This window comes from Chlorocebus sabaeus, chromosome X (genome assembly GCF_047675955.1).
Source record: "Chlorocebus sabaeus isolate Y175 chromosome X, mChlSab1.0.hap1, whole genome shotgun sequence".
NCBI classification, from domain to species: Eukaryota; Metazoa; Chordata; class Mammalia; order Primates; family Cercopithecidae; genus Chlorocebus; species Chlorocebus sabaeus.
The window spans coordinates 72,139,400-72,152,147 of NC_132933.1; the positions used below are offsets into that span (position 1 = coordinate 72,139,400).

Consider the following 12,748-nt stretch of genomic DNA (forward strand, 5'->3'; position numbering starts at 1 on the left):
CATGACTGTAATCCCAGCACTTTGGGAAGCCGAGGTGGGCGGATCACCTGAGGTCGGGAGTTTGAGACCAGCCTGACCAACAGGAAGAAATGCCATCTCTACAAAAAACACAAAATTAGCCAGGCGCGGTGGTGCATGCCTGTAACCCCAGCTACTTGGGAGGCTGAGGAAGGAGAATCGCTTGAACCCAGGAGGCTGAGGTTGCAGTAAACTGAGATTGCACCATTGCACTCCAGCCTGGGCAACAACAGCAAAACTCTGTCTAATAATAATGATAGTAATAATGCTGAGTTGGACCTTGATTCTAGAGAGAGCTCAGATTTAAATCAGTCTAAGTTTACACCACCAGCCTGAAAGCTGCACCCCAAGGGCAGAATTATGCAGGGCAACAGAAAGGAACTCTCAAACCTGTGGTTACCAAGATAGTCAATATGAGGGAAGGGCAAAACCAGTCATAGAGTATAATGTAAAGAAATGGTTCCATTTTGTAGTTTTGTGTCATCCACTTCCTGAGAACCCTTTAATAGAATGTAAAAATAACTACTTTAAGGGCAGTATCTTATATTTTAAATGCTACAGAATGAAAGAGCATGTTTGGGTTGTTACAGAACCCATAGCTTACTATTAGACAATCACTGATGATTATATGTGATCCAGATGAAGAGCAGGTTATTTGTGAGAGAACAATCAGCCCAGTGGATTGGATGAATGCCACTTAAGGTCTGTTTACCCTGAGAAGGGGATTTCCCACCTCTCTCTATAAAATACCAAGTGAAGCATCCCAGATGAAGTAACTGATATTCCTTATATGCAAGCCATGTGGGACTGGATTTATGATAACTAAGATATGTTTCCACTGAATATGCCTATTACCCAGATCATGGTAAAAGCTGTGGTTAAGGGGGCCCCTTCTATATGGGCACCCTGGATGACATTACGTCTGCAGAATCAAACAACTGTTTAAGAAGCCTTATCAAATTTTCTGTCCTTCATGGGTCTTACAGATGTTAATAGAACATTACAGTAATTAACCACAACAAAAAAGGGAAAGGCAAAAGGGAGTCAAAGGACTCATCCCAGAATGGTGGAAATCGTTAGATGTTTATTAAGAAATGAAATGAAATGAAAATTGATGGAGTTACGGCAAAGGTCTTTACAACACCATCAAAGGTTGGGTGAAACAAAGGGAGTCCCTGCTAGGGAGTCCCTGCTGGGTCCCCCCTACATGAAAAGGTCCCACATCACTTTCTTACATTTGCCCCATGTCGGAGGAATTTAAGAAAAAAACAAAAGGGAAAAGGTATAATGAGCAAGCTAACATTACCTGGGGCAAAGCTGAGTTGAGTTAAGGTAAAGATTGACAAATGAGCTTGAGTCTCTTGGCTCAACTCCATGCTGGGAACCCAAATCCTTTTCCACCAGAAATGGTAAAATGGTCTGGTAGTAGACAAGAAAAGTTCCTGGGACCAGAACATAAAAATGTAAAGACTGATAGGATTATGAAATTTGAGACGCTTAAACAGGCTTTTTGTAAGGTAGTTGTGACTCCTTTACCTAAATTTCCTATGAAAATGGGAATTGTACCTCACTACGGGATGTTTTCCCTATCTAGTACCATAAAACTGAAGGCATGTAAATCTGACCTTTGAGAAATGTTCATTGGATACACTAAATGGGAACTAGTAAGATTGCCTGAGCCTACAGAATATAGGGTGGAAGCTAGAGTGCTGGTCAGGACAAATCCTTCATTTGTTAGCTCTTTGTGGAGCGTTTATTGGGGCTTATGACAAAAGCCTGTGAGCACTTTCCAATGATAACTACTGGAAGTTTGGACTAGAGAATTTCCACTTAAGGTATATTTACTGCCTTGCTATGGAATACTAACTAAAGCTACCCCTATGCTAACAAAAATAATAGTGCCCCTAAGATTTCCATGATAAAATGAATGTGGTTTTTATAGGATCATGCTATCTGGGGATGCAAGGAGGAGGTATTCATTAGCGGGGAGCCTCTTTTTCCCTGAGGACTGGCTCTAGCAATGTGAATAGCTGCTAGATTTTTTCAGTGCCAGATAAACAGCTCTCATCTGACAAGAGCTGGTTGGCTTGTGAATGGCAGTTCCAAGGTGAACAAACAACATTTTGTTTGAAAGTCTGCTGATTTGGTTAAAGGAGCGTCATGAAAATATTTTTATTTATTTATTTATGTATTTATTAGTTATTTATAGTTTAGAGCAATTGGGTAAAGTATGTTTTTGTAAGCAAATTTACCTTTCTCTCTATCTGAGGTCTCCAAAATTTGGAAACTGTTCATGCATATTCTGATTTCATAACAATATAATTTGCATAAGTTTACTAAGAGTCTTTTTAAAAAGAAAATAAGACAATTGGAGACTCTGGTTATTTTTCCAAGGCTTTGACTAGAATAACACATTTTTAGGTAAAGTTCAGCAAAGCCTACTTGAAAAGAGCCTATATCGTCAAACAATTCTTGCTGCACTTTGTGTAAATAATCAGGCCAAGTATAATAAGCCTAAAACTTATTTCACACACAAATTGGTCTTACTGTAATTTCTCCTTAGTAGAAAAGGAGGACTAGAGGAGAGAAATTGTTTCAAAGGAAAACTATAACACCTTTTACTAGACTACAGCCTTGAATTTTGTTTTTGAGTGAAAATTGAATCATGAATTATTTCTGGGCTACAATAATATTCTAAAGAGTATCAGTATAACTTTCTTCATGTTTTTAGTTGGTATCCTAATGGAATAGGTTCCTTTTTCTGTTCTGACACGCACATTCTCTTTCTATTGTCAAACTATTGTTATTTATTTCTCGTAGTTTTACTTCTTCTGAGAAAATCAGAATCATGTATTCAGAAGACTAGAGATGATTTGAAAAGGCCTGCAAATCTTTGTCATTTTGAATCCCACTGGATCCGGTTAGTTTTTCACTGCAAATGTCCTACTGCTAAACCTATACGAACAACTTTCCTCTAGGCCCAGGGACTATCCCAGAAGAAGTGGGTGTGTGAGATTATAAGGGCCAGTTTTGAGGAACAGAATTAATTCAGACCCTGCAAATCAAGGATGGGTACTTGGATGCCTAAACAGCTGGCAAAATACGGGACTTTGTCTTCTGGATAATTACATGCATGGCACCATTTCATCCATCACAACCATAAAGAATTTTCTGCTTTCTGTAGAATTAAAAGAAAATTATTACTGAGAGGATATAAAGATACCTGTGATGAAGCCTACTGGGTATAATAGTCCCAGTTATGATATTTATCCAGATAGATATAGACTTAAAAAAATTATCAGCCACCTTAGGACAAATTGCTAAAAGAGGGCAAAAAGCATTGTGGCACAAGTCTCTAAACTCCTTAGCCAAAAAGTTTTAACAAGGCTTATGTTTTGTACAGATAATTGTTACATTGTAACTAAAACCAAGACCACAGTAGCTCACTATATAGAAGTTAAAAGTAGATAAGTCAGTTTTGTAACCTCACATTTGACTTTTTGTTTGGTGACTTTTATATACAAAATTTTAAGGGTTAATAAATGCCTGTTGATGTCCATTCCTGTTTGGCCTAGAACATTTAAATTGGCTATAAATCTTTTTTTTTTTTTTTTTTAGTTTAATGTATTTTAATAGCAAACTTACAGGAACAGCACAGAAGACAGACAACATTAAAAACATGTACTTGCATGTAGGACAACTCAGAAAAGTATAGTGAATGGATGGAATCTACTGTACAATAAAAATGCTACAAACACCATTTAGTTGCCATCAATAAGAAATTTACTTGTTTTAAAAAAATCCAAATGCTGGCATTGTCCAGAAAAATTTAACAGGTTTATTTATAATTATTATAAAGTTGAACCGCTGAAACTTGTTCACTGAAACATTTTAACTTGCATTAATGCTTTACGCCTCTGCATTTATATTAAAAATTCACACACAAATGAAAATGGAAAAACTGCCAATACCTGATTTCTGTCCCCTATTTTTCCACTCACAATCATATACTTAGATACCTTTTGACCCCATAGAAAAAAAATATCTAACGTTCAGAACTACCAATAACAGGAAGAAGAGAATTTTTTTTTTTTTTTTTTTAAGAATGAAATGTTTCCCATCATAGTGGATTCTTAAGCACGTTCTCCACGTATGCGGCGTGCTAGCTGGATGTCTTTTGGCATAATTGTTACACGTTTGGCATGGATAGCACACAGGTTGGTGTCTTCAAAAAGGCCAACCAGATAGGCCTCACTTGCCTCCTGCAAAGCACCAATAGCTGCGCTCTGGAAGCGCAGATCTGTTTTAAAGTCCTGAGCAATTTCTTGCACCAGACGCTGGAAGGGAAGTTTGCAAATCAGAAGTTCAGTGGACTGCTGATAACGTCTAATTTCACGGAGTGCCACAGTACCAGGCCTGTAACGATGAGGTTTCTTCACCCCTCCAGTAGAGGGCGCACTCTTGCGAGCGGCTTTTGTAGCCAGTTGCTTCCTGGGTGCTTTACCACCGGTCGATTTGCGGGCAGTCTGCTTTGTACGAGCCATGGTACAGAGACCTCCTTACTTACTGGCTATAAATCTTTTGGCTCTAAGTCCCTTGGCCCTAGGGTTCCCACTGAGGGAGAGGATGGACCTGGGCCAGGCAGCCATGCTGCCTGAGTAATACTATGGGTCAAAACAGAAGTTTGGTGGCCATCAATGTAACTTCTGGCAAATCTTGGCCAGAAAGGGGAGAATATCAACCAAAAATAAAATTCTAAGCCCCTCAACCATCTGAACAGACCTGCTTCTTGGTTAGGGGCATTCCAAAGTTAACCTGAAAAACTAGTTTCATCCATAATGAAAAGTGAGAGAGAAGTGTCAGACATGCCTCACAGCTGACCAGCATTCACATCAACACAGACACCTTAAAACTGATAGAACAGGCCGGGCGCGGTGGCTCAAGCCTGTAATCCCAGCACTTTGGGAGGCCGAGATGGGCGGATCACGAGGTCAGGAGATCGAGACCATCCTGGCTAACACGGTGAAACCCCGTCTCTACTAAAAATACAAAAAACTAGCCGGGCACGGTGGCGGGCGCCTGTAGTCCCAGTTACTCGGGAGGCTGAGGCAGGAGAATGGCGTGAACCCGGGAGGCGGAGCTTGCAGTGAGCTGAGATCTGGCCACTGCACTCCACCCTGGGCGACAGAGCGAGACTCTGTCTCAAAAAAAAAAAAAAAAAAAAAAACTGATAGAACAAGGTCAAGTGCAGTGGCTCATGCCTGTAATCTCGGCACTTTGGGAGGCCAAGGTGGGTGGATCACCTGAGGTCAGGAGTTCAAGAACAGCCTGGCCAACATGGTGAAACCCTGTCACTACTAAAAATACAAAAATTAGCTGGGCGTGGTGATGCGTGCTTATTGTAATCCCAGCTACTTGGGAGGCTGAGGCAGGAGAATTGCTTGAACCCAGGAGGCACAGATTGCAGTGAGCCGAGACCATGTCATTGCACTCCCGCCTGGGCAATAAGAGCAAAACTCAGTCTCAAAAAAAAAAAAAAAAAAAAAAAAAAAAAAAAAAAAAAAAAAAAAAGACTGATAGAACAGCCTCTTTAAATCTAGTAAGAAACATTTACTATCTATTTTCTCTGAAGCCTGCTACCTGGGAGCTTAATCTACATGACAAAACCTTGGTCTCCACAACCCCTTATTATAACCCAGATTCCTTTCTATTGATTCCAGGTCTTTAAGTAATAATTCTTTCAACCAATTGCCAATCAGAAAATCTTTGAATCTGTCTATGACCAGGAAGCCCCCACTTTTAGTTGTCCTGCCTTTTCAGAACGAACGAATGCACATGTTATGTGTATTGATTGATGTTTTATGTCTCCCTAAAATGTATAAAACCAGTTGTAGCTCAACCACCTTGTGCCCATATTTTCAGGACTTCCTGAGGCATTGTCATAGGCATGTCCTTAATTTTGGCAAAAGAAACTTCTAAAATGATTGAGACTTGTCTCAGATACTCTTTTGTTTACAAAGAGAATATTAATTTTTAGGCTTTGTATGATAACTTAATTACTGAAGATAAATTATGCTTCCTCAGTGACAACAAAGATAAACTAAGTCAGCTAATATAATATAGGCTTTTATTTAGATTACTTCACATCATTCCCCACCTAACAATTCATTACAATTTTTCCTGTTGTCAATGTGTTGAATCCCTGTAATTTGTACTGAATCCCCTCACATATACTCTAAATCTTCGGAAATCCATGGCAAATATCTTCATAAGTTTATTAAGAAACCAGGACCAACGAGCAAACACAGGTTCCATACAAACTGATAAAATCTTGGGCCTTTAAATTAGAGATTTAGGGTTCTCAAAACAGTCACTACAGACAGGATTAGCTACAAACGGTGTTAATAACTGTTTCACACAAGCAAATATTGAAGAGATAACTATAATACTTTTCCCCTTGAGAAAGCTATGGTACATGACTAGGTTTATAAAATACTGTAATGACTACTTCACTCAAGACTTACATTATAATTTTACAGAATTAAGATAGTCAATATTAAGATAGAAAAAGCAATGTGCTGGTTACTTCACCATTTTTAATAATAAAATAAATATTACATCATACAATGCAGAGTCTGAGAAGAGGTACAAAAATTAAAATGTAGAAATTTGATTTGTAAAAGAACATCAGAATCAGATACATCCCCTCTCCATAGAGGGCTCTGCAGTGAGGCCACAGGTAGGGTAACACCCTCCTGGCAAAAACAACTTGCTGGCAGTGTCTCTCAGGACTGTTGTCTGGCCTCTCCCAGGGCACAGGGAGAGATAAATTGCACTGAAAAAAAAGAGCTCAGCCGGGTGCGGTGGCTCAAGCCTGTAATCCCAGCACTTTGGGAGTCCGAGACGGGCGGATCACGAGGTCAAGAGATTGAGACCATCCTGGTTAACACGGTGAAACCCCGTCTCTACTAAAAAACACAAAAAACTGGCCAGGCGAGGTGGCGGGCGCCTGTAGTCCCAGCTACTCGGGAGGCTGAGGCAGGAGAATGGCATAAACCCGGGAGGCGGAGCTTGCAGTGAGCCGAGATCCGGCCACTGCACTCCAGCCTGGGCGACAGAGCCAGACTCGTCTCAAAAAAAAAAAAAAAAGAGAGAGCTCAGCTTCCCAGAATCAGAGTTGCCTTGGGTTGGGTGGTGGTGAAGGCAGATATCAGGCAGAAGTTTTGCAGGGATAGCAGGACACAAACTGCAGCCTGGAGCAGCTAGAGGTCCTCAACCATGCAGAGAAATAGACAAGTTTACCATTTTAAGTGAGTTCTCCTTACTTAAAAGACTTTCATCTAGTTTCCGGGAAAATATAACAAAGGGCTTATAAACTGCTTTCACTTGATGCATAAGGCTCAATGTTCTTGGGAGTTAAAAGGAATGTGGTTAACATTGTCCAATGCCTTGAGGAGACAGATAATAAATAGGGGAGATGAGGCACAGATAAATGCAATTGACTCTTAAATAACAGACTACTTTTAAAAAGTAAAATAGCAACTGAGAAATGTTCAAATGATGAAGGCATCTTCAGGTGGCTTCCTTTGTCATTCCCTGTTTTGGCTTGCACTTATTTTTCCTTTTGGTATTTTTCAAATTTTTTGTTTTTGTCTTTACAATTGTGAAGATATCTGGAGTCTCCAGCGAACTCAGGACTCTCAGCTACTTAGGCTTTTGTGTGTCTGTTTTTCATCTCAGCAGTCTTCATTTTACTTGACTGCTATCCTTAAGAAAAAGAAACAGGTAATTATTAAACATTTCCGGGACATAACAAGTATTAGTAATAGCTGAGAAGCCACTAGATACCAGGTACTTAGAGAAGTATGTAGAATTCAGTAAAAAAGTCCAATCTCTTCATCAAGGAACTGGTATTCCAGGGTATAATGCTCCTGTAGAAAAATGATGTCAAAAATCAAGCTTTAAATTATGTATATGTCATTACCTTCCGAAGTAGCAATGAAAGACACATAAGAGAGCATAAAGAAAAAGAGTGCAGGCCCATGTAAAAAACCCAGAATACTAAACATCCTTCCAACCCCACTATCTTATGGATGAAGACAATTGGCATAAATAGCATTACTTTAATCTATTTATCTAAAACTTTCATGTTTAGAGAAGGTAAACATGAGAGTATTCCAGGTTTGAAACTGACTGGTTTTCATAATTGTAAAGTTAAGTAGGTAGACACAGTCTCTTGGTGTACAAAAGGAATTAAGTAAAAGGTAAACATGGCAAAGTCATTTGGGGACAGAACACTCTCTGAGTGAAATTAACCCAGCGTATATCACTGGAGGGTTATCAGCTGGAGGATTATGTTTAAGAAAATCATTATGGCTTACTTCTGCCAGAGAGGGCAGGGAGAGGAAAAGTCCACTTCATATTTAGGTTTGCTCTAGTTATCTGAAGGATCCGGATGGAACTGAAGCCTCTGTCTTACTTATTAAATAAATATGGGAACATAAACATAAATAAAAGAGGGTCCCATAATCTCAAAAGCATAAAGATTTGGAATGGCTGAAAAAAGAGAATGAGTTTGTGAACTAAACCACAAAGCATACAAATTTCCCATAGACTTTTGCCATTATTGCAGACTTGCTCCCTGTGTTTTACTATGCCTGTAGAAATACCCTGGAGGCTTTGAGTGAAAGCAGAGCCATTTCAGGAACATAACCTAGCTATGGATAATCTCTCTACACTGGTGCTACTCTATGCCCATATGGCATTTGAGTGTCCTCAATCTTTTTATTTGTTAGATAGGGTAGTAGTAATGCCAATGTCTACAAAGCAGTTTATTGGTTTTAAGAGATTCTGCTTTATTTATTATTAGGTTTAATAAATATAACCACAGGTAGTAAATGCTAGAGGGTAACTAAATACGGTGAATCTAGAGAAAGAAGGGTTATACTACAAAAAGTACTTAAAATATTATTTTAAAAAATACCTTCAGGCAGAGCAAGTGGCTCACACTTGTAATACCAGCACTTTGGGAGGCCGAGGTGGGTGGATCACCTGAGGTCAAGAGTTCAACACCAGCCTTGCCAAGATGGCGAAACTCCGTCTCTATTAAAAAATACAAAATTAGCCGGGCATGGTGACAGGCACCTGTAATCCCAGCTACTCGAGAGGCTGAGGCAGGAGAATCGCTTGAACCCGGGAGGCAGAGGTTGCAGTGAGCCGAGATCGTGCCAGGGCACTCCAGCCTGGGCGACACAGCGAGACTCCATCTCAGTACACTTTGTTCTAAGTCATTACAGCAATAAAAGACTGAAGTAGAATCTCCTTTCGGTAGGGCTAATTAACAAACATGCCCCAAAATGAAACTGTTTTCTTTGGAGAGAGGAGAGTTGTAATGATAAGTCTTTGCAGAATATATTCTACAATTGTGACCACATATATCTGGTCGAATATGTTTATACTGTTGGAACAAACTAGAAAAGAACTACAAGAAGGTACAGTCTAGAGAATGGAAAATGACAGGGTAATATTAACACCTTTAATTATTAAACTTAATTTTGCCATTACTTTAAAGAGAGTATGTTTAGCTTCCAAAGCTACTCATTATTTAGTGTGTTAAAGCTAATAAAAGGCCAAGTGCAGTGGCTCACGCCTGTAATCCCAGCACTTTGGGAGACCGAGGCAGGTGGATTACTTGAGGTCAGGAATTCAAGACCAGCCTGAACACCATGAAACCCCGTCTCTACTAAAAACACAAAACTTAGCCAGGCGTGGTGGCACACTCCTGTAATCCCAGCTGCTCAGGAGGATAAGGCAGGAGAATCACTTGAACCCGGGAGGCGGAGCTTGCAATGAGCCGAGATTGTGCCACTGCACTCCAGCTGTGCAACACAGCAAGACTTCCTTTAAAAAAAAAAAAAAAAAAAAAAAAAAAAAAAAGCTAGGCCGGGCACTGTGGCTTAAGCCTGTAATCTCAGCACTTTATGAGGCTGAGATGGGCAGATCACGAGGTCAGGAGATCGAGACCATTCTGGCTAAAACGGTGAAACCCTGTCTCTACTAAAAGTACAAAAAAATTAGCCGGGCGTAGTGGCGGGCGCCTGTAGTCCCAGCTACTCGGGAGGCTGAGGCAGGAGAATGGCGTGAACCCGGGAGTGATTTTGCAGTGAGCCAAGATCGCGCCACTGCACTCCAGCCTGGGCGACTGAGCTAGACTCCGTCTCAAAAACACAAATAAACGAACAAACAAACAAAAAAGCTAGTAAAAATATCCTTCCCTTTCAAAGGTTTTGCTATATTCTGTTTCCATTACTAACCACTTCCCCTCATATACTTCAGCAAATATATTCCTTATATAAATATTTAGCTATTTACCAGTTTTTTATTTTTATTGAGATATAATTCAATATCATATACTTCCCTTTTTTATTTTATTTATTTATTTTTGAGACGGAGTCTTGCTCTGTCACCCAGGCTGGAGTGCAGTGGCACGATCTCGGCTCACTGCAAGCTCTGCCTCCTGGGTTCATGCCATTCTCCTGTGTCAGCCTCCCAAATAGTTGGGACTACAGGCGCCCGCCACCATGCCCGGCTAATTTTTTGAATTTTTAGTAGAGATGGGGTTTCACCGTGTTAGCCAGGATGGTCTCGATCTCCTAACCTCGTGATCTGCCCGCCTAGGCCTTCCAAAGTGCTGGGATTACAGGCATGAGCCACAGTGCCTGGACTTTATTTTTTAGACAGGGTCTCTCTCTGTCACCCAGGCTGGAGTGCAGTGGCACGATCTCGTCTCACTGCAGCCTCAACTTCCTGTGCTAAAGGAACCCTCCCAACTCAGCCTCCCAAGTAGCTGGGACCACAGGCATTCACCACCACGCCCAGCTATTTTTTTAAATTTTTTTAAATTTTTCGTAGAGACAGGGTTTCACCATGCTGCCCAGGCTGGTCTTGAACTCCTGAGTTCAAGTGATCTGCCTGCCTCAGCCTCCCAAAGTGCTGGGATGACGGTGTGAGTCACTGCACCTGGCCCCTACTTTACTTATTTAAAATACACAACTCTGTGGATTTTAGTACATTCACAGAGTTATGCAATCATAACCACAACCTATTTTAATTTTTCACTATATATTTAATTGACATAAAATTTTATATATTTATCATCTTTGACATATTTTGAAGTCTATATACATCTGTTACCTCACATAGCATTTTTGTGGTGAGAACACTTAACATGCACTCTCTTTGCATTTTTCAAGAATACAGTATATCTTCACTAACTATAGCAATCATGCTATAAGTAGATCTCTTAAACTTATTCCCCCTAATTGTAATTATGTTTTCTTTGACCAATATCCTCCCATCCCCTCTCCCCCTTAATCACTTCAGCCTCTAGGAACCACCATTATACTCACCACATATATGAGTGAAAGCATATGATATTTGTCTTCCTGTGCCTGGCTCATTTCACTTACTATCCTCCAAGTTCATCCATGGTGATGCAAATAGCAGGATTTCCTTCTTTTTAATGAATGAATAGTATTCCAATGTGTATATATCATATTTTCCTTGTTCATTTATGTGTTGATGGACAGCTGGGTTAATTCCATATCTTGGCTACTGTAAATAATGCTGCAATAAACGTGGGAGTGAAAATACCTTTTGTATATACTGATTTCATTTTGTTTTGATATATAACCAGTAGTAACATCATATAGCAGCTCTATTTTTAACATTTTTAGGAACCTCCATAAAATCTGCATAAAGGTTGTACTGATTTATATTTCCACTAACAGTGTTACTACAAGAGTTTCTTTTTCCTTACATGCTTGCCAACACTTGTTATCTTTTGTCTTTTTGACAATAGCTTGTCTTCATTTGCTTGATGTTGCTGTAACTAAATATTTGAGACAGGTAATTTGTAAAAAATAAAGGTTTATTTAGCTCATGATTCTGGAAGCTGGGAAGTCCAAGATTGACAGGCTGCATTGGTGAGAACATTCTTGCCAGTGGGAACTCTGTAGAGTCCCTGATGGTGCAGGAAATCACATGACAAGAGGGCTAACCATGCTAGCTCAGGTATCACTTTCTCCTCTTATAAACCCACTAATGCTCCACCCAAACACCACAGTCAGATTTCCCACCCTCTTAATACTGTTAAAATTAGTGTGAAATTTCTATATGAATTTCAGAAGGCACAAACCACCAAAATGTGACATAGCCATTCTAACAGGAGTGAGGTGACATCTCATTGTGGTTTTGATTTGCATTTTACTGATGATTAGTTTTCTTGAGTATTTTTTCATATACTTGTTGGCCATTTGTATGTCTTCTGTTGAGAAATGTCTATTCAATCCTTTTGTTTGTTAATCAGGTTGTTTTCTTTTTTTTTTTTTTTTTTTTTTTTTTTTTGAGGCGGAGTTTCACTCTGTCGCCCAGGCTGGAGTGCAGTGGCCGGATCTCAGCTCACTGCAAGCTCCGCCTCCCGGGTTCACGCCATTCTCCTGCCTCAGCCTCCCGAGTAGCTGGGACTACAGGCGCCCGCCACCTCGCCCGGCTAGATTTTTGTATTTTTTAGTAGAGACGGGGTTTCACCGGGTTAGCCAGGATGGTCTTGATCTCCTGACCTCGTGATCCGCCCGTCTCGGCCTCCCAAAGTGCTGGGATTACAGGCTTGAGCCACCGCGCCCGGCCAATCAGGTTGTTTTCTTGTTACTGAGTTGTTTAAGTTCCTTAT

General features: G+C 40.2%; 1 protein-coding gene across 1 annotated transcript; it reads right to left on the reverse strand.

The window, feature by feature from the left end:
• Positions 1–3,614: 3,614 nt before the first annotated feature.
• Positions 3,615–4,579, reverse strand: LOC103232262 (histone H3.3A-like). Its single transcript, XM_007992162.3, has one exon. The coding sequence runs from the start codon at positions 4,560–4,562 to the stop codon at positions 4,152–4,154; it is 411 nt and encodes a 136-aa protein (XP_007990353.1). The 5' UTR covers positions 4,563–4,579; the 3' UTR covers positions 3,615–4,151.
• Positions 4,580–12,748: the final 8,169 nt, after the last annotated feature.

Coding starts and splice junctions, on each gene's coding strand:
- LOC103232262 (XM_007992162.3), bottom strand. CDS start 4,562: ATGGCTCGTACAAAGCAGACTGCCCGCAAATCGACCGGTGGTAAAGCA.